General features: G+C 44.6%; 1 protein-coding gene across 1 annotated transcript; it reads left to right on the forward strand.

The window, feature by feature from the left end:
• The first annotated feature begins 13,528 nt into the window (after positions 1 to 13,528).
• LOC146194341 (uncharacterized) lies at positions 13,529 to 20,299 on the forward strand. Its single transcript, XM_084597352.1, has 5 exons — positions 13,529 to 13,699; positions 15,361 to 15,500; positions 17,085 to 17,173; positions 19,645 to 19,869; positions 20,117 to 20,299. Exons 2-5 carry the CDS (start codon positions 15,398 to 15,400, stop codon positions 20,132 to 20,134), a joined length of 435 nt encoding a protein of 144 aa, XP_084453478.1. The 5' UTR covers positions 13,529 to 13,699; positions 15,361 to 15,397; the 3' UTR covers positions 20,135 to 20,299.
• The last annotated feature ends 629 nt before the right edge of the window (positions 20,300 to 20,928 follow it).

Here is a 20,928-nt window from a genome sequence, read left to right on the forward strand (position 1 = left end):
AAGTACGAAGTTCAGCATCGTGCGTCTAACGGTGCCGCCGAGCCCTGTGAAGAGATCTGCTGTCCGTCCTGTCTTTTTAGGCCGTTCCCACGAAGTCTCGGATGTTGCCGCTGCGCCGAACGATGTGTCCAAACGAGGTAACGGCGATAGTCCTTCCACGTGGTTTCCATCTGATGGCACCGATATAAGCGACACAAACACACCCGTATGCAAACTTGGTTGCCGATGTCGCGTCACCGACGTCACAGAAGAAAGATGGCCCGGGGACACATGGACGTCGCCACAGCCCGATCCAATGCATTCCAGTAGCGCCTGTGCAAAGAAAAGTAAGAAGTTCAGCATCGTGCGTCTAACGGTGCCGCCGAGCCCTGTGAAGAGATCTGCTGTCCGTCCAGTCTTTTTAGGCCGTTCCCACGAAGTCTCGGATGTTGCCGCTGCGCCGAACGATGTGTCCAAACGAGGTAACGGCGATAGTCCTTCCACGTGGTTTCCATCTGATGGCACCGATATAAGCGACACAAACACACCCGTATGCAAACTTGGTTGCCGATGTCGCGTCACCGACGTCACAGAAGAAAGATGGCCCGGGGACACATGGAAGTCGCCACAGCCCGATCCAATGCATTCCAGTAGCGCCTGTGCAAAGTAAGAAGTTCAGCATCGTGCGTCTAACGGTGCCGCCGAGCCTGTCACAGCACCATATGACTCCTCGGGTGGTCGCCCTTACGAACTGTCCAGACAGATAATTCGAAAGCGTCACAGTGCTCTCCGAAATGCCTCATCTCGCGCAGATAAGCCGCTTGAGTTAGCAGACCGCCATTGCTTCGCTTGGCAACAACCTCACGGATCAATGGTTTCACTGTGAGAGCAAAGCGTTTGCGACGGGAGGACAGATAGTGCCCTCGTGCGGCTGTAAATTTGCGCTTCCAATTTAATCCTTCAAAAGGTTGCGCGGCTGAAAACTGCCCATATGATGTCGTTTCAGTAGTTTCTGTAATTACAGCAAGATGTATCAGCTTAGATCACCACCCAGAGTAATTTTGTACCAAACTGCGGTGAGTTGACAGCCGCCTGTACTCCACGTCAAATTCGCCGTTTTATGCAATCGCCTCAATGAAGTGCATAACGTGGCGCCCAACTTCTGCTATTTTCGTCAATGACAGCACATTGTTTATGTCATGAAACTTCATTTTGACATAACAGTCTGATGTGTATGCATGACGTATTTCTCGCTGCACAACGTGAACCAGTCAGATTATAGGAAGAGTACCTTTTATCTCATCCATAATACAAGCGCAAGTGTTTTCCACCCAATCATCTATAACACTTTTCTTTTTTTTATGTTTACTATTGATATTTACTATATTTAGTTTGATATTTACTATTCAGGCGGCGTGAATAGCTCTGCTGAAGATGCATGACGTATTTCTCACTGCACAACGTGAACCAGTCACATTATAGGAAGAGTACCTCCTATCTCATCCATAATACAAGCGCAAGTGTTTTCCACCCAATCACCTATAACAGTTTTCTTTTCTTTATGTTCACTATTGATATTTACTATATTTAGTTTGATATTTACTATTCAGGCGGCGTGAATAGCTCTGCTAAAGATGCGTCTTCAACTTAACGTCATTTTGACGGCACTGCAAGAAGCCATTTCGACAGCTCAAAATTTTGCGCCATAAATTTGAAACACATGACCATTCTGAGAACCAATCAAACAATACGGCGCCGAACAGCGGCATGCGTGTCAATAATAGGGCCCCCGGACAACTTGCTGACAGGTTTCAATTCCCGGTCTGACAGGAAGCAGCCTGATGGTCGCATGACCTTACAAACTTGCCTCCATCGTTCGCACTTGGCCGCTCTTAGCAGACGATGCCAACCATCACCACGCCTCAGTTTTTGTGCAGTGACGCCGCGCGCACAGAGGCGCGAATTAATCGGTGTTTTTGCGAACGAAGCGTGACATGCTTTGACGAGGTTTACAGAACTCAGTTTGGCAGGATTTTCTTGCTGTAGCTACTCACGAACGTTTTCCGAGGGCCCAGCTCACTGCGCGCGAAATCAGATGGAAGCGTTTGCATAAGCATTTGTGTCAAGCGTTAGCTGCTCCAGCACAAAGCTGTTTACTTACGGCGCTTTCAGACCAGTGCGCTGAAAAGATCCCGAAACAGGTGACAAGCTTCTGGGCAGCACGAACAAACGATCCGTACTCGGGGGTCGCACGCTTCCCTGTGTACTGAAATTTAAGGTAAGAAATTGAAGACGATATATCCAAGCATCTTACAGATACTTAGATAGATTTTGTCATTCTTTAGCGCACGATATCGTATACAGGAACACGAAAAGTACTCTGACTGCTCAAGGAATCTACTCAAAATGGCCGCCGACTAAGAAGCTGTACTGACGCTGCGATCAACAATACAATTCAACACGCATATGAACAAAGACGTGATGGGGTTGAGTAAAATTTGCAGGCATTTGGATTGTCATCTTGAGCAAGAGCTATAAATTGATCGCGTTTTCGCTTACAGTGACTAGCGTCATCGTCAAATCCAACATGACCAAAATGAACTGCGCACAACACGACACTCGTTGCGGATGACTAGATCATAATTGGTGAAAACTGAGATATAGTGCAGCTGAGTTTTTTTACTTGGAATGCGCGATAAACTATTTCTAAGTAACAAACAACCCGTTTGGATTTTTGTTCAGGAGGGAATAATTCTGCGTTTTCGTGCTCGCATTGCTGCCACCCTGTTCGGGTTCTTTTTTTTTTAATTCGGCATTTTTATCTTTTTTTTGTTGGCGAGTGGCGCCCCCCTGTATTAGTTTCACCAGAGTCACTGCGTTTCGGTTCCAGGCGCAAGGCTCAGATCATTTTATAATCACCCACAGGTCGGCGGAATCACACATGTATCGACTCACTCGGGCTCATTCCCGCTCAGATCATGATCTGAGTCTTGATTAAGTCCGGACTCAAATTCAGATTGCATTGGCCCTAAATGGTAAGCTTTCGACTATGTGTATAACTGTAACAGAAATCGAGTAGCAGTCACCGCATCCCATAAATAGAAACAGAGTACACTAACTTCCAGAAGGGATCTTATGTTTCCCGCAATCTTCACTAACGTACGAAGTTATCTTCAGAGGGGATTAAGCTCGTTTCTAACATCATCGCATCAACAGAAGGCAACTTGCTTATTCTGACAGAAAACTGGCTACAAAATGACGTAAGTGATATCAAAGTTCTGGCGCAACTTGTCTGACATCAAAGTTCACCCAAGTGACCGTGAATTATCAAAGAGTGGTGGTGTTCTCATAGCAGATCGTCAGCAAATTTTATGTTTTGTTGTAAACGTCTAATTTAAGATCGGAATAATTTAATTACTGTGTAGCTCATAGCCAATTCAATGTTAGCATTTGCATTGAACTCCTGTAATGGCAGATTTCATTGAATATAGGGCTATTCTTCGCAGCGACCTGGCGTTGGCGCGTCGTGCGTTAAAAATGTTGAGATAGGCCGAACAGGTGCTGGACCAGAGAAGTATGATTGAGTCACGTTATGCTACTGACTGCCTACGGCCTCGCGAGCGTGTTCTGCGGAGGCCGCAGAGTGCCTGGTGCAGAGCATTGCCACGTTCTGCAGAATCGCCAATGCAGAGGAAAGCCATGAGCTGCTGGATCACAAGCCCACCGCAGGCATCACCTTGGCCGAGTTGCAAGGCGCTTCTGCATGCCTCTCAACTCTCCTGACGTCCCCGGGAGACTCCTGATTTTTGACCGAACATTCTGGTTGTACGACCACTGTCCTATATCTCCCGATGAGTCTCCTCTGCCCGCGCAAGTACGGTTCACATAGCTTAAGCAAACCTGAGTTTTAGTACAGTTGGCAGGCCATGATTTACAGGGAGGTTTAGCGCGAGCAGACGAGCGGCCGTCCTGTGTCCCTCTCTTATCCTTGTCTGTCTCGCTCTAAGCCTCCCTGTAAATCGTGGTTTACATAAAATCGGCACCACGAAATCAGCAGCTGCGTCGTAATCGCCAGCATCACTGTCTTTGGCCTTTCCAAGGATAAAAACAGGCGGAATGAATAGGAGAATCTCAACGGACCACAGATCACAGAGCTGGCGAGTGCCTAGACGACACGAGCCCAGTATGCGAGCTCCATTTCGGGCCGCCCGCCTTATGTGCTCGATGTTTAGGTGCAAATCGTGCAAGAAAAAAATTGAAGTAATGAGAATAACAAAAAGGAGAGGCTAACAAAATACTGTGACCGGGAAGGCCTCCTTTATCGATTCAATCAGTTGTACCGCTTAATCAAAAAGCTCGAGGATCTCACCACGAACTGAATGGACGCTTCTGTCAGGGCGAGCTACACTCTGACAGCATAACGGATATGCTAGCTGGCAGCTGTTCAGAGCAGACTTTAACTAGAAATCGTTTTTCATGGCCACCGCTCCCATTCTCACAGCTGAAATAATGACGATTTATGGCGTCACTCGTCATTTTGACGTGAAGGGACTTTGACTTAACAGTGAGCGACAGAGGGCCCGGCTAGCTCTGTCGGCAGAGCATGAGACTTAATCTCAGGGCCATGGGTTCAGGCCCCACATTGGGCGCAAGATGAAGGCCTCGCCTTCACAAAACCGGTCCGCGAGCCATGGTCTCGCCCGACGAGTGACAAATCCAGTCTCTTAATAACCCCGGTTTATTCCGGATAAATGAAAAAGCGTTAAATAAAAAGAAACAACATCAGGCGCTACTGCGCTGAGAACATGCTATTCATGCGCGCGACAATAGAACAGCGAAGAAAAGCGGGAAACATGTCAGGGCTTTACCGCGGCGAGACAAAACACACTGCGGAGCGAATAGGGCGAGCAATAAGGCCAAAGTGCTCACGGCGGAACAAGAAACATTGCTCCTCGCATTGCTGCAACACACGCGAATACGCCTCGGCTGTTTCTGCAGGCACTCCTTCCATCTTCGTGTCGTCGGTCTTCATTCCGTAGTCCGTGCACACCCCGCTGGCCCATGACGCTCGCTGCTTGCCCCGCCGGGGTGAAAAAAGGCCTCGCGCCTTGCTTCGACGCGCGTATCTGCCCTCGTCTTTCGCCGCTAACATCCCGCCGCCAAGTTTATCTACTCACTCATGCGCACTCGCGCTGCTCGCGCAAACACAACACAAGTTGGAAAACGAGCGCGTAGTTTAAAACACCTAAAGAGGCTGCGGAGCCCCACAACGTCTAATCTAAGATCGGAATAATTTAGTTACTGTGTCATTCATAACCAATAGCACTCTTACTGGGAGTCTCCTACAGGCGTCCCCATTCCACCCCTTACGTTTGTAACGACCTCAATAACAACCTAATCTAACCCACAACAAGCTACCCCAAATGCCTCTATCCTCCTTTTCGGAGATTTTAACTTTCCAAACATAGAATAGCGTAAACTTCCCACTGAATCAATAGTAAGTTCCGCAAAAGGAAACTTTATTGAAATACATTTCAACGTTAATTTAACACAATTGCTTTCAGAGCCAACGCGCATCCTATCGAAATCTAAAATCTTTCTTGACTTTATTTTGGCTAGTAACCCCGATGCCATCTCATTCATTACTTACCTTCAGAGAATTATAGACCAAGATGTCATTCTAGCTGCTTTTTTTTTCTTGTAATACCATTATAAACTTGAAGAAGACTAACACTTTACGAAAATAGTCATTAAGGGGCGATAAATCAAGCACTTAAGACCTACTTTCCTGCGTAAGAAGCTACATATCACATTCAATCGGCACATGATAACTGGGCAATCTTTAAAAATAAATTAAATGATTCACCTGATAAACATATACCAACTGTCAACATTCGTACAAGTAACAAAAAACCATGCCTTACTGACTCTTAAAAAAAAAATCGAAAAAAAAAACGTCTCTAATGGGAAGATAGCGGCAACCCAATTTGATAGCAAGGCTATACATTAGGTAGCTCAAGATGAATATTTTACTGTCATTCGCAGCATAAAGCGCCCTTTTTATAATACTACACTTCCAAATTTGTTGCGTACTGACCCAAAACTGGTTTGGCAAGTAGTACACTCTAACCAAAAATGCGCAATTACCCTCACCAATGACACACGCGCTGAATGTGCTGGCATATTTAATTCCGCATTTTCCACAGTATTCTAGAATGAAATCAAAGGACCCTTTCAGTTTCTTTTTTCATTTTGCAATATGAAAGGTGTCATACTAAGCATCGCAGTTTATGAAGACGGAATTTCATTCATAGCCCTAAAGACTGCGCTATCATCATCGTGTGGCATGAAGGTATGAACTATAAAATTTCAGGAAACACAAGACACGCGGCTGCTTATTGCCTGTCATTACTGTTCTCAGTCACTTTCTTCACTACCTTGCCGGATGACTGGTAAGTGGCAAACTACAAGAAAGACAACAGAAGCTCTTCATTAAATTATCGACCTATCTCACTAACAATCGTTCATGCAGAATCATAATACACGTCGTCTGCTGTCAAATTATTTCTTTCTTAGATGGTAACAACTATTTTCACCCGTCACAGCATAGGTTTCGCAAAGCTTTCTCCTGTGAAACCCAATTAACAATTTTCTTCATGACTTACATCCTAACCTGGACATTGATGTGCGAATCGGTGCAATCTATTTTGGATTTAGCGAAAGCATTTGATAAAGTGCCTAACTAGCGCTTACAACTAAAAGTTCAACTGCTAAACCTGGACCCTAATGTTCCAATGTGGATACGGGAATTTTTGTATATTCGTAAGCAAATGGTTTCGGTCAATAATAATTTGTCTAGCCCCCTCCCAGTAACTTCCGGTATGCTGCAAGTATCTGCCCTTGGCGTCCTGTTATTTTCATATATATTAATGATTTACTACAATGTGTCTCTTCTAATATACGCATGTTTGCGGACGACTGTGTCACCGCACTATCCATAACCCATCGCACCAATCTGCTCTCTAGAACTTGCTTAAAAACATTTCAGAATGGTGCAATATTTCACCAATGACCGTAATCACCAGCAAATTCACATGCCTGTCCTTCTCGCACCACCGCGCTCCCCATTTCTTTCCTTACGCAACTGCTAACGCCCCGCTTGAACAGGTACATTCTTGTAAATATTTACGTGTAACCCTATTCATGATTTGTCTTGGGACGCATATGTTGTCGTCATCTTTGTTGTCGTCGTGTCTGCATTGGTATAATTTGGTCACAGAATAAAACTCTGGTGAAACTTAACAAACTGATTTAATGGCTACATGGAAGAAACGTTACAGAAATTCCAACGGACGATCGTTTCCTTCGGCGTCTTTTAAGCTACTCCTTTCATGACGGTTGGCCGTGTTCCTCTCATCAGGCCTTCCTTTCTTTCCTTTTCCTTTAGGGGGCCCCCCGCGTACCTGGGCCCTTAGAACCTGGCAGTGTCGGCGGTGTCGGTAACAGAGGAACCGTCCTTGCGTCTCTGGTGCTGGCCCGCAGCCGCCTCGTAGGCTAGAAATTCAGGGCAGGCGGTCGTCCGCGTCTGGTTAGCCCGCCAGCGCGCACACATGCACAGGCCTGAAACCTTCTATCCGTTGCATGGACGTGGTTCAGTCCATCGCTGTGCCCTCTGGACTTCCAGGAACCTCTTCTGCCGAAACGTGGTGCAGGTCCGCCGAGTTTCGTGAGAATTATGGCCCCGGTTGTGTCTTCGACGGCGCCAGTGGAGCGGGAGGGACGCTTTGAGAGCGACGAGCCGCTGGTCGACTGGCTGGCAGTGGCAAGGAGCAGCCGTGCCATTTCCGAAATAGTGCCGCGGCGCCTAAACACACACACACACACACACACACACACACACACACACACACACACACACACACACACACACACACACACACACACACACACACACACACACACACACACACACACACACACACACACACACACACACACACACACACACACACACACACACACACACACACACAAGCGCGCACACACACACCCGCGAGTGACCGCTCGGCTGGCGATCAGGGGTCGAAACCGCCGTCTCCTGATACACCCTTCGGTTCTGGCCTTTCTCCGTTTTTGTCCCCGACATACCGCAGCAACATTATATCCACATCTAAAAAAAAACTGAAACAGAATTTGTGGAATGTACCGGCGTATTCAAAACTACTAGCGTATAATTCATTTGTTAGGCCAAAACTTTAAATGCATGCTACCCATCTGGAGCCCAATCAAGCATATCTCGTCAAAGTGAATCGGTTAAAGATTGCGCTGTTACATTTATTCATGCATCATACTCGTGGAACATCAGGTTTTGATCCCTAAAAACAAATCCGGTGCATCGACACTTTTATGTCGGCATCGCATTTCCAGCCATTTATGGTGTCACGTTTTTTTTTTTCAGCATTTATTCAAGCCCCATTAATCACAGCGGCAGCACGCATATCTTAACGAACCAGTCATCCACTTCACATTGCGAACCCACACGCCGGACTACCGCCTTTACTGCTTCGTTTTTCATTCGAACCACCATAGACTGGAACGGCCTCCTCCACGAAATTGCTCCACGAAATCCACGAAAATGACCATCTTCGTTTTCGCAGCTTTTATCTGACCATTTTTCACAGTAACTAATTACCATGATCACTAGTGATTGTATAAGAACCTACGCCTTATGTAATTCCTCTATGTAATAATTAAGGTAATAAATGGAACTGAAGTCAGGTGAAAATAGCAGGAGAAACCTGCTTTTTTGTTTTAAGCATGAAAATATAAAGCACCTGCTTAGAACTTATTCGAAATCATAAAAATGCTACAACAATAATGCTACCTGTGTTTTTACGGTCTCTTTTGAATGAGCTCACACTGAAGGGATTGTTATTATTGGTACTTGTAAAACCTCGCTTCCACTTGGGAAATCGGACTTCTTGAAAAATACCAACAAACCCTAAATCCGCAATGCGAGATCGATATAACTGCCGTAAAAATACAGCGTGCGCCACTTTCCGTAGATCTCCTTCTATTTACCAAGATCCGGAATATTTGGCCACTGTTCGAGGCATTTGGATCATCTGCTTTTTTCGTTTTTGTTTTTGTTTCATAATTGAGGGGCCCGGTTTTGCTAAGTAAAAATTGCTGCTTAGGAGGAGGAGAGCCGTGGACGGTTTTCTTTTAGAGCCAAAGCTCTCCTTCACGACCAAAGTGGCAAAAGCTGTGCTATCTCGGAAGGCTGATCTTTATTTAACCTTCTGAGCATAGCATAGGAACAACGTATCTTAAACCAAGGTTAGTGTTGTGCACACATATTTGAGGAGAGAAAGGGAGGGAGGGCACGTGCAGCATGCACCTAAATCTAGAAAAGGCCGTCGAAATCATGCAGTCCGCAAGGGCGGATAAGCCACCGCAGAAGCCGAAAGGAAATCGGTTGGCGCCAGTAAGCAACGTGACCAACAGCCGACCTCTCTCCATTCCATTCCTTCGTCGAGTGAACACCTATGACGCGCGTTGATGGTCGGCGCGGGCAACCACCCCGACTGCAACCTCTTTGCTCGAGGATGGGAAATGCTACAAAGGAAAGAGAAGGGAATTGTTTTGAAGTTGATTACCCCAGTTTCTCGGCCGGTTTTCAGTCTTACACCCTTCTTTTCTGTCTCTACCGCCACATTTGCTGATGCGCGTCGTAAATAATAGGGTCGCTAGAAACTATGAAAAAAAAACTTAGCTGAATGTACCTACTACGCTGTCGTATTCTACTGGAGAGCAAAGTTTCTGCGCAGCGGCAACAAAGGCGTCACATGCGCTCCGCCGTCTTCCGGATCTTTGAGGGTGTCTCCTAGGTAGAGATGAGCAACCTCATGAGGTTTCGACCTCATGAGGTGGACCTTAACCTCAAAATGTTCTAAATATCATGGAGTGAGGTGAGGTTGAGGTGAGGTAGGTGACAGCTCGAAATTTTTTGAGTGAGGTCACGAAATGGGACCTCAACCTCACGCGTGAGTTTGAGGTTGAGTGAGGTCGTCATTGTGTGACGTCGAAAGAGTGAGGTCCAGGATTTTTGCTGTTGCCGCGGCTGTCTTCGAAGAGCGCCCCTTTTGACGCGGAGCTCGAGCGTACTGCCGCGGTGTGCCCGCCGACTCTCGGTGTTTGGTTACCCCCCAATCGGACGACCGGATGCCGCAGCCCCTACCCAGCTTTCGGCATTCCACCGTAATGTCCGCAGCCCGAGGACGCTTCCCTCTGGTCTATTTGGAAGCAGATATTTCTTTTTTTTACTTCACGAACTCCTCATGCCCCCCGCCTGCCACCCCCGTTTCCTCTGACGTGTTTGTGCCGATGCTTGCCGCAGGCTCAAACACCCAGAAGCGCGCAAAGCACATAACTTACGTTGACCTGAGGTGCTTTTGTCGGATGCCGCAAAGAAACCAGCAAACTAAAAAGTGAAGCAAATTGTCTTTGCGCAGACGGCGCGGAGCAGAACTGTGTCTTGTGCATTCCCGTTTCCAGGCGCTAACGTCACGGCTGCTGCCTTACATTCGATAAAGGACCCCGCTGTACATTACACGGAAATTTAACAGAAAATAGTGAAGCGAAATTGTTACAGATAAGAAAAAACATTAACATGACAGATAAGAAAAAACATGAACAAACCTGAAAAACCGGCACAATACCATCTGGGCATTTTATCGAAGTCCTCCCTTTCGAATTGTACGTTATCGTTCTATATTCCGGTTGTAAATTTATATTCTTGTATTCTCCAGAACAACCTCTTTTTGGTCTTGTGCTGCTTGTTTCTTATAACAGTTTCACAGGTGATGAAAATGCTAATGTAGCGGTAAAACATGCAACAGGATGAAATGGATGGCACAGCTTGTAAGACGCAACTGGTATACAGGATAAAGATTTGCAATATTAACCATTCTCCGAGATAGAAGAAACAAAAAAAATATATGGGGCTTGTATGCAGTAAAGCACAATGCAAAAAAAATGATTTCGCTGCGCTAAGGCCCTTTATTTCTCTCTCAAATTCTAGTGAAATCAGCAATGCAGGTGGAAGGAGGAGAGTAAAAGAATCTTAACTTCATATTATCAGGTTTCTCTTGAAATGGTCTTATTTAGGCGCAGAAAAAAAAAAGAAAAGCGTTCTCCTACATATTTTTATGAGCTAGAAAGTATTGAGATGGTTTCCGGCTCGACATTTTGGTGTCTAGACGGTCGAATTCGTGTGGCGAACTGAGCGTGTCTGTTTTGTGCTCCCGCCTGCTCGCGACGGAAAGATCAATAGGATGAAAATTGTTGTGGCCAGATGTCGGAATAGTTTTTTCAGATATTAGTTTTTTTATTTAAAAATCAATTTAGATGTACGTGATATGAAGCCAATTACATGCTAGCACTGAGGGATGCAGTATTAAGTCGATGTCTCAACCTTCTATACGCTCTTGGAAGCGCAGTTCTCTTCTGTTTTTAGTGTGCGATATTTGTTATTACTTTCGGCAACATGGTATTTATTTCTATACATTTTCTTGTCAATTAAGTTCGTACACTGCCTAGAAGAGAACAGGCTTCATCCCTCGCTTTAGGCTCTTTCTTTGGCATCTTTTCAGAGGCGCACAGAACAACGCTCCATTCCACTTACCCGTGCGGTCATTTAGTTTTTTTCTTTTTCTTTTGCAAGTATCGGAAAGCGCGATCTAGTCTCTGAAAGCGGAGCTGGCACACATACGCCGCTGCCTTTTGGTGTGTATTGGTGACATTTCGGCATTCACCGCATGAGCAAAAGCAGATGCCTACAGACGGACGGCGAAGGGAGGAGCGCGTGCACAGCTTGGGGCGCGGCCCTTATGAAAATCGAATTTTCCTTTTTACTTCCTTTGTTTTTCCTTTTTGCTTCCTGAACAGCCTTCCTATAGACTTTTCCTTTCTTTTGACTAAAGGAAGTTTCCTTTGAGCTCACCTTGTTGAGACTTTCCTTTCTTTTGACAGAAGGAAGCTCATTTTTAAACTGGCTCTCTTTGGCAATATCAATAATGACCTTCCTTTGTTTGTCCTCAAGTAAAGAGAAAGTAAGTTCTCTTTACTCTTTCTGCATCATACCTTCTTTTTTTTTGTTCTTAAGCGAAAACATACGAAGCTCATTTTTCTTTTCAGCTATACTTCTTTTTTTTTTCTTTCATTAGTATCCCTTGCACTTTTTTAACTTCTGAACTTTTTTGAATAAACCAACTATACATTTATCAAAATATACAAAATCGCATTCGTTTCTTTGTTGTGCAAGTAAACATCATTTTAATTTTTTTTTCATTTTTTATTAAATCCATGCTTTTTTTTTTTTCACGCGCTAGATCTTATTTTTAGCGCAAGTTTCTTCTTAGTCACCACACAAGGACCAATAATATTCACCACCTTCCTTCCTTTGTCCTTAAGTGTAAAGATAACTTTCTTTTCATTCATTTCTTGTGCTTATTTTTGTGTGTGTGGCATTACTTGGTCTATTTCCTGCCCCTCTGAATTTTTTAAGATAAAATATAATACATTCAAGAATTTTCATACATGTTAAAGAATGCCAGGTGGTTCTAATTCATCGCTTTCGCAGCCCGCTGGTTCAATGGCGATGCATGCGCGAGACGGCATGTACATACATCCGTGACCGCTGCTTCAGCACTCTGACACGGTACGCAACAAAGCTCGGCGCAGGGCTGGCAGGGTTCGTCAGTATTTGCGTCGGCATTTCAGCCTGGCAACTCTTGGCTCGCAGCGACGCCAAGGGCGACGCTGTTAGCAAGCGCGGCCTGCTTCCGTCGTGATTTAGTGCACTTCGGTACGGCACGACGTTGACGTCGCGCAAGTACGCTTTTACCGTGGTGGCATTTCCAGTGCGTTCGACGGGTAGGCGGTTACCGCAGCACCATCGATAACGGCTTCAAAAGCCTGCAGTTAAATGCACTTCACGATGTGCCTAGTACCGGATGTCACATTGTTCACGAAAGTCAAGCTCGTTTACCTCCTATCACAGTTTAAAGACCAGCAATTAATACGTCAGCGACGTCGGTACGTCGGTACCACCACGCACAGAAGCCCCCGCAGCCGAGGTTACGAATACTGCCAGTAAAACCAACGTTCTCACGGCGAGTAAAACCAATGAAGATTGACATGCACCATAAGAATTCCGCAGCAAAAAAAAAGGGCGCTGCCAATGTTTGTGGCAATAATTTGCTTAAATTATTTTGTGTTTTGTTACGCATCACATATTACTACTAAAAAAACAAACGTTTAAGGTTGTTTATAAATTATAAGTTTTATTTTGAAAGTTTGTGAAGTTTGCAAAAATGCATTTAAAAGTTTGCAATGGCGCTTGAGACTCTAGCGCTATCGTTTTCGTGAAAACAGCCGGCGACATGCTTCACTATGTGTTTCATGACCGCAGGAAGTTGATTGTTCGCGTTCGTTGTATTCGTCGTGCTGTCGTGCTTTCTTAGCGTGAGTAGTGCAAATGGCCGATCATGTCTTGGTTACATGGGCGACCGCTACCCTGTAAGAAACCTACAATCAAAAGAACTGCAGGCGAAACTGATGGATAATCCAAAATACTGGAAGATTATTCCAAACCAAGGAGTATTACATGCCCAGTGGAAGGAGGGGTCGTACTCTCCTACGTTCATTCTCGGAGTGGGTAAGTAGTCAAACGTCTCTTGTCTCTTTTCGTATTCATGTCTTGATAATGTTTACCTGTGAAACACCTTCCTTTGCTACTCGCGGTGAGTCGTGTCGCGAAGTCGTTTACATGCCCGCATTACGACCGCATTGTGTTAACCGGCAGGTGACAGTAGTGCACATGGTGAAAGAGGTAGACAGTTGATTCCGGGAATTGCGTGAAATTAAAACAAAAATGCATAATGAACTGAATTTGCGGAAATAAGAAGTAGAATAAACGCGGCTGCTGTCGTTACGTGGACCTGATTCTCTCTGTTTACACAGCAAATGGCAATTCTCGGTGTTTCGTGATAACAGGAGTAGGCTTCCCAATTTGGGCTCTAAAAAAAAAAAAAAAAAAAAAAAAAAAAAGAAAAGAAAAGAAAAGAAAAAAAAAAACACCTTGCCCGCATCGTCGTCTCGGAACGGTGCGGCATGGAGAATGGCAGCTCCTTGATTATTGAAGCTGATTTAGAACAAGTTTTAAAGATTACCAGGATGCTCGTTCCGAGACAATTGGTAGTGTAGCAGCGAAACGGACGCTTTCACAGCTGCAGGCGACTGAAGTTTAAGCAGATAAAAGCGTCTAACGTGTTGTCGCATTCATTTGCTTTCATATTCATTTGTTTGTTTCTTTTTATTGAAGCGTCAAACATGCTTCCTTTCTTCGCTACCAGCCATTCCTCAGATTTCGCGCAGAGAGAGAAAACTTTATTAAAAAAAAAGGAAAAAAAAAAGTGTGTGTGGTGGGGAGGCAGTGTGTGGAGTCTCCATTCTAAGACTCCAGTGGCCTGGGCTGCCGCTTTTGCCTGAGTTACCAGCCTACGCTGGGTTGCTAGGTCAGAGCATAGCAAAGCAAGCAGTGATATCAGTTACCAACAGCATAATGCTGCAATGATTTTTAGCTGCCGATGTAAAAGTTGCTCCCAGTGCATAGGGTACGGCCAACAGGTAGAAGGGCACCGCTCTCTCCACTTCATTTTCAATGCTGCCGTTGCACCTTGCCACTACTTCTGGATGAGGCTATCTGCCACGGGATCGCATGCTCCCTTTCATAAAGCTCACGACTGTACATGGGTACAATCCCAGCATTCATGGCCGCATTTCAGTGGAGGTGAAATGCAAGTTGACTGTGTACTGTATGATGTCATTTGCACATTAAAAAACCCCAGGTGAGCCCACCACTACGGCATCCCTCATCGCTATAGCTTAAGTCGCTTTGGGACATAAAACACCATGAACCTACCATACAGCAGAGTGGCTATGTTTTACGGTATGCGTGGGAGCTCAAACTGTTTTTCTGGAAATGCATCCTTTGTTTTGTCCACTACTGCTCAAGTGGGCATTCTGCCCACTTGAGCAGTAGTGATGCTGGATGGTGTCAGCTCGCAGTTAAACATTACCATGTCCTTTTATGTGCCAAGGTTTGCTCAAGGGCTAATGTTCCTCCTTAAGAAGTGTTGCTTTGAACCCTAAACAGTGTCCATGCTACGTTTCTCTTGTCAGTGGTCTTCATTTGGTCACTATTTTGCTAATCTCATGTGTGGAACCAGATATCTGCACAATGCGTTATACGGAATAATTTTTGTATGATGCATTTGAGTGCAAATACAATAGACCTTGCCACATGTCGTTTTGCAGGAAAGCTGCAGCTGTGACAAAATGTCTAAGCCAACAGATGCAAAAAAGAGAGTCCTGGAGCTTGAGGATGAAGTGGGGTCTGCAAAAAAAAAGGATAAAGAAATATAAGGCCGCAAGAGATGAAGCACGTCAGATGCTTGGTATGTGATCGCTTTTTTCTGAAGCCATTGGAATGCTGATCTCCATTGCCATGAGACTGAAATTATTTGCTGTGTCACCAGATGCTACGTAAAGCATAACAAATTCAAGTGCTAACTCTTAAATGAATAAGACCTCTTGGTCTGTAGCACGTCCTAGTAAAAGCACCAGTAAGATTATGTTGCTGCAATAAGGTTCCCCCTACAGTGAGGATTTGGATTGGTGTTCCTCCTGTAGTTGTCTTTGCGACACATTATAGGTGGTGTACAGTAGTGCTCAGCTACACCGTGGCGTTGCTGCATGACGCCACCAACCACCATTCTTGCAGTGCATGTAGCAGATGAACTGCTGCCACTCCTGCTCTGCAAGCATGCTTTGTTTGTGTTACAGTGACTTGCGTGTCACATGTCATTGCTTGGGATCGGCATGCATCTGAGATTGAGCCTGTTGTCGTATGTGATAGCTGCATGAAAATGCATGGTAAACAAATGCCACTCAAGGTGAGCACCTGTGCTGATTTGTGCTGGTCAAGCCGAGGCCGAAAAACGGGCGCGGGATTGGGTTCCTTTCTGTTCTGGAGTGGTCGGCGACAACAACGCTCCAGTGAACCCGGAGAGCTGCATTAGGTTCAAACACATTCACGGGGTATAAGTTGTAGCCAGATGGCTGCGGCAGGTCTGTGGTGCTCTTGCATTACTGTGGACGGCGTATCTGAATGGAACCCTTGATTCCCTCAGATTTTAACCTCAGAGTCTCCTGCAAATGATGAGGTGCATCTAGAATGAGCGCAGGAGGGACAGCAAAAAATCTAAATTTGTATGAAATTATCATGTGTGGCCTCGTCCTGTCTTGGACCTTGGAATCCTTATGGCATGCGCTTCATTTTCCTGTGCCATTTTGGTCACTTAGGTGGTGTTTTTTTTTTTTTTCACAACAGGAAATTTATGCTTGTCCAAGCTCGGCACCTGGCTCAGCAATCTGCCTAACTTAACTCGGTCATTACACCATGTTAGCAAATGTCGACACGAAAGGCAGACACGAGATAGGTGAAGCATGGGCTATCGAGTATCAGCTACACACTCGAGTGTCAGCCTTTGTCCAAATGTATGGCGTATTGCTGCCGCCATACATGTATATTGCATGCTGACCTCTTCAAGGCCCTTGCTACCGACAAACTGTTTCAGGGATGTGATCTGACTAACTTCTGTTAAAGCTATCACAGCTATCTCGGCATCATCATTCGCACCCATGAATTCATTCTAAGCAATAGCAGCACACTTAATTCAATCCAGGCATTTCCACAGCGAACAAAGAGATCAGAAGTGGGATGTCAGCATTGGCTTCATCAATTGCTATCAGCATCCCCTAGATTATGTACCGCTGATAGGGTGCCTTGAGTGCGTGAGTGATGCCAGTGTCTAGCAGCTAAATTTTGAATGGCGCATTTGGTGACAAAAAAGGGTTGGTCATGCAGTCAAGGGCAAAGAAAAGGCTTTTCTCCTGTGGTGAATGTTACATGGGCTGCTGCTGCTAGTGATGAAATAGTATGTTTTGTTCCAGCTTTCCTTTTTTTTTTTTTTTTTCAGATGTTGCTGAGCTGGTCAATCAGCTGACGGAATCCGTTAATAATGCTGCGTGTACAACACAAGCAGTTGTGCTGCCAACCGAGGCTCAGGTTAGTTGCTTTAGTCTAGTGTCTGCATGGTTGTGCTCATTACTGCCTTTCTCGATGAAACTTTTTTAAGGGTGACACAAGAACTTGGTTCTAGCTTTATGATAGCACTGCCACAAGTCATTCACTTCCATTGAGAAGTGTGCAGGGATAGGGAAACGAGGAGCTCATTATCCATGTGAATGAAGTCGCAGTCACTGAATTCAGAGATAGGCAAGAAGCAATGCTCTTTATGATTGGTTGGCTCTTAGGGTTTAATGTCCAAAGCGACTCAGGCTATGAGAGATACTGTAGTGCAAGGCTCTGGAAATTTCGACCACCTGGGGTGCTTTAACGTGCACCGACAACACAGAGCACACGGGCACCTTGCGTTTCGGCTCCACTGAAAAGCGGCTGCCCTGGCTGGGATGCTGTTTATGAGGCTGGGCTCACAGACTGCATAATTAGTAGCATAATGATATTTTTAAATGAATGTCAATTTGATAGAAACGACAAAAGACAGACAGTACTATTTTCTTAAATTCGTCAAAACAACCATGAAAAAAAATCCCAACTGCTTCCTTTCATTTTAGTGACTGTTACTTCATTCGTGTGTATATTGATTTGGAAGAGTTTTTGTGAAAGCTGTAGTGATCGGAAGTGCAAGGTTACTTTTGTTTATGCTTCCTGTTGAGCCTACTTCGCTTGGGCTATAGCAAAGCCCTTTTCATCAGAAAAGAGATTTCCATTAGCTTGTTTAATATTCAGCAATTTCTTAGGTTATCGATCTCGGAAGGCCATCTTTTTGCACTACAACACGAATGACGCAGCTGGTGCTCCTCTAATCAGTCATTTTAGCGACTTGGGCCAGTCATCATGGTATTCAAGCTAATGTGCATATAATCCACTTGCACCTGACAGCCACCTGCAATGTCACTCTGGCAAGTCAGAGGCAATTAACCACCATGGTATTGCCAGGAGGGTCTCCTTTGAGAAGGAGTTGTGGCTTCTTAAGCTGATCCAACAATAGTTCAATTTCACTTTAACCCCTTGAGCACTATTATTTCGAGATTTCTAGCTAAAATTGCTTAAAATTACGATATCGTTAAAGGCCCCATTACATGAAAATTTGTTGTCTGTGTTGTGAGTGAAACATCAAGAGCATGGCGCTGGCAAGTGGCATGGCCGAACACACATTCTTCGATGATTTGTGTGGCTTAACGAGACCACATGATATCCAAAAGTTAGGAGGAGCTGCTAACTCCGGTCGTTCATTTGAGTTGGGAAGGTGAAATACGAATCAACATTCCAGTGCTCTTCAATGCTGAGTCAGGCTTGCTACACCTAGGCTACGTAGACATGTTGATACAGCTTGGTTAAAGCAGGGCTTTATATGTTGGGTGGTAGCCTACACTGGTCGCATCATACCCTTAAAGGTGGAGCTTAAGTGTCCCTTTGGTTTTTATTTTTACTGCTGGTTTCTATTGGTAGTGTAATAAAAAAGGAGGTATCCGAGACAAAAATATTTGAACCAGAAACTAAGTCAAATGAGTGCAGTGAAGTTTATTACTCATTACGTGAAAAATCAGCTGCCCCCCAATAAGCAGCAATCTAGTCGAGTAACATATAGCGAGGTAACTGGAAATGTTTTACAAGGGACGACCAAGAATGGAAGCCCAGGGGGTTTCATCGGAATGTTGTCAATTTTCATCCACTGACACAGAACTCGCAATATTAAATTATGAAAGCTACCTGTGCAAGCTGGAAACTAAATGTTGCCTCAAAGTAGCACATACAGAGCAGGGAGTGCATGCTTTTGCTAAACCTTCATTGGCAGTTTTTTTAATTGGTTGAGCTTCTGATGTACGAAAAGGATGTTAGTATTTTTAAACAGGAGGTGACAATGTGGGCACTGTGCTCTGTCTTAACTGGCTTTTAATGGCCTTTGCAATGTAAATGATGAGTAAATCCCTTTATTTTCTGACTTAAAATCTGTTTCTTTTTTTTTTTTTATTGTTGAAATGCAAGCATAAATTAGGTCGTTAAAAAATCTCTTATTTCTTGTTTTTTCTTCTGCTATAGCAATGCACTATTAGCGCTCAATCCTTTCCGGGGCATTATGTGCCCTCTTTTTGGCTAGTTACTTTAAATACATATTACACAATTGTCAGGTTACACTAATAAAAATGTTAAAAGATGTTTGGCCTGATTCTAAATTAGATCAAAACACTGCTCGGGAAGGTGTCAAAAACATCCAATAGTTTTCGTATGCCTTCATTGTTGTACATGTTAAAGTACGGCTTCTTGAATGTGTATTTTTACTTGCAAACAAATGACCTTAATTATGCATTTTGGGGTTTCTTTGAATGTTCTTAAGCTGGTCTAAGTTTTTTGTTGTTTGTAAAGCCCCTTCATTTTCTTATTGCATATCAAGGAATATTGTTGTATGTTACAATACTGGTCATAGTACTAATATTTGCTTTTTGTTCTTGCAGGTGCACATTGGCAGCAATATTATGGTAAATCAGCAGTTGATTGACCGCATGAAACTCAGTGCGGGCAATCAAGCAACAAAGTTTGCGTGTAACTTGGTGCGGGTTGTGTTCTCACCCGAAGAACTGGAAGAAAGCTCACTCTATGGCCGTGTCTGCAATGCCCGCAACGCAAGGAACAAGCTCCAAAAAAGGCACTGGGCTGCCCAAAATTGGATGCTGTTATCTGTAAGTCCTCGAGCTCATAGCCTGTGCATGTGATGCAAGAGCATTCTGAAATATTGTCCAAACAGCTGACTTTTCAGTGATGGTCAGGGCCATAATGCTTGCCTTAATGCATAATGCTGTGGTGCCTGCATGGCGCTCACACTGTCCGTGCTCTGTATATTTAATTTACAAAAGCTAAGGAAGGCTGGATGGACTCTAGCTTGTTCATTGCAGTCATGCTTCTAATGTTTTTTTTTTCTTTTTGCAGCCTACACCTGCTTACTGAATGGAGTACTAGCCAAGGTGGTCACCGGCAGTTGCGCAAGTTTGCACTGGGATTGTGGACAGTGATCCAATTTTTTGTCGCAGGGTCTTCGAAAGCAGGCCTAATTGCAAGGCCTAAACAGAGGAAGTACATCTATTCAAATAAATATAAGCTCATACAAACAAATGTTTCAGTCTGAACCTACTTCCTTCGAACATCCACCAAATATCCCATAGTCATCATTCCTTCGAACTTCCTTTGAACCAATAATTGGCCACTGCCTGTGAACTCAACTCAAACTGACAACGGTCTGTTCCCTGGGAGCTCAAAGGAAATTCACAGGAAATTCACAGGATGGTCAGAGAAAGTTAATTCACTGTGAATTCAAAATCAGTAGCCAATTCTCAGTTCAGAGGAAGTTGCTTCCTTCTGACTTTTTTGAGTTCACATTGAACTCAAAGGATGTTCCCATTTTTATAAGGGGGTCCCTCCGGGCTGCTTGCTCGTCTCCTTTCTGTGTTTCTTGTCTTTATTTTACGTTTATGTGCTGTAACTATACGACACTAACGGGGAAACGGTTTCTCTAGATTCACCTACGGTGCATGCGGGGAAGCATCTTAGGAGACACCATCGTACAATTTATTAGTTCAGTCTTCGAAGGAAAACAAGTGAATACCCGAAAGAAGCTCGTCTCTGAATTGTTGGCGAAATGGCATCCAGTATTCGGTTCGGACGTACAAGTATTTATATCGTGTGTGTGTGTGTGTGTGTTTTGTAGGCGGGTGGGAGTAGGACATTTTGCTCTGGCGAAATTT

Source organism: Amblyomma maculatum, chromosome 3 (assembly GCF_055883805.1).
Source record: "Amblyomma maculatum isolate TAMU_Amacu chromosome 3, ASM5588380v1, whole genome shotgun sequence".
In the NCBI taxonomy this organism is placed as follows: domain Eukaryota; kingdom Metazoa; phylum Arthropoda; class Arachnida; order Ixodida; family Ixodidae; genus Amblyomma; species Amblyomma maculatum.

Coding starts and splice junctions, on each gene's coding strand:
- LOC146194341 (XM_084597352.1), top strand. CDS start 15,398: ATGCAAAAAAGAGAGTCCTGGAGCTTGAGGATGAAGTGGGGTCTGCAA. Junction 15,501..17,084: donor TGAAGCACGTCAGATGCTTG/GTATGTGATCGC, acceptor TTTTTTTTTCAG/ATGTTGCTGAGCTGGTCAAT. Junction 17,174..19,644: donor TGCTGCCAACCGAGGCTCAG/GTTAGTTGCTTT, acceptor TTGTTCTTGCAG/GTGCACATTGGCAGCAATAT.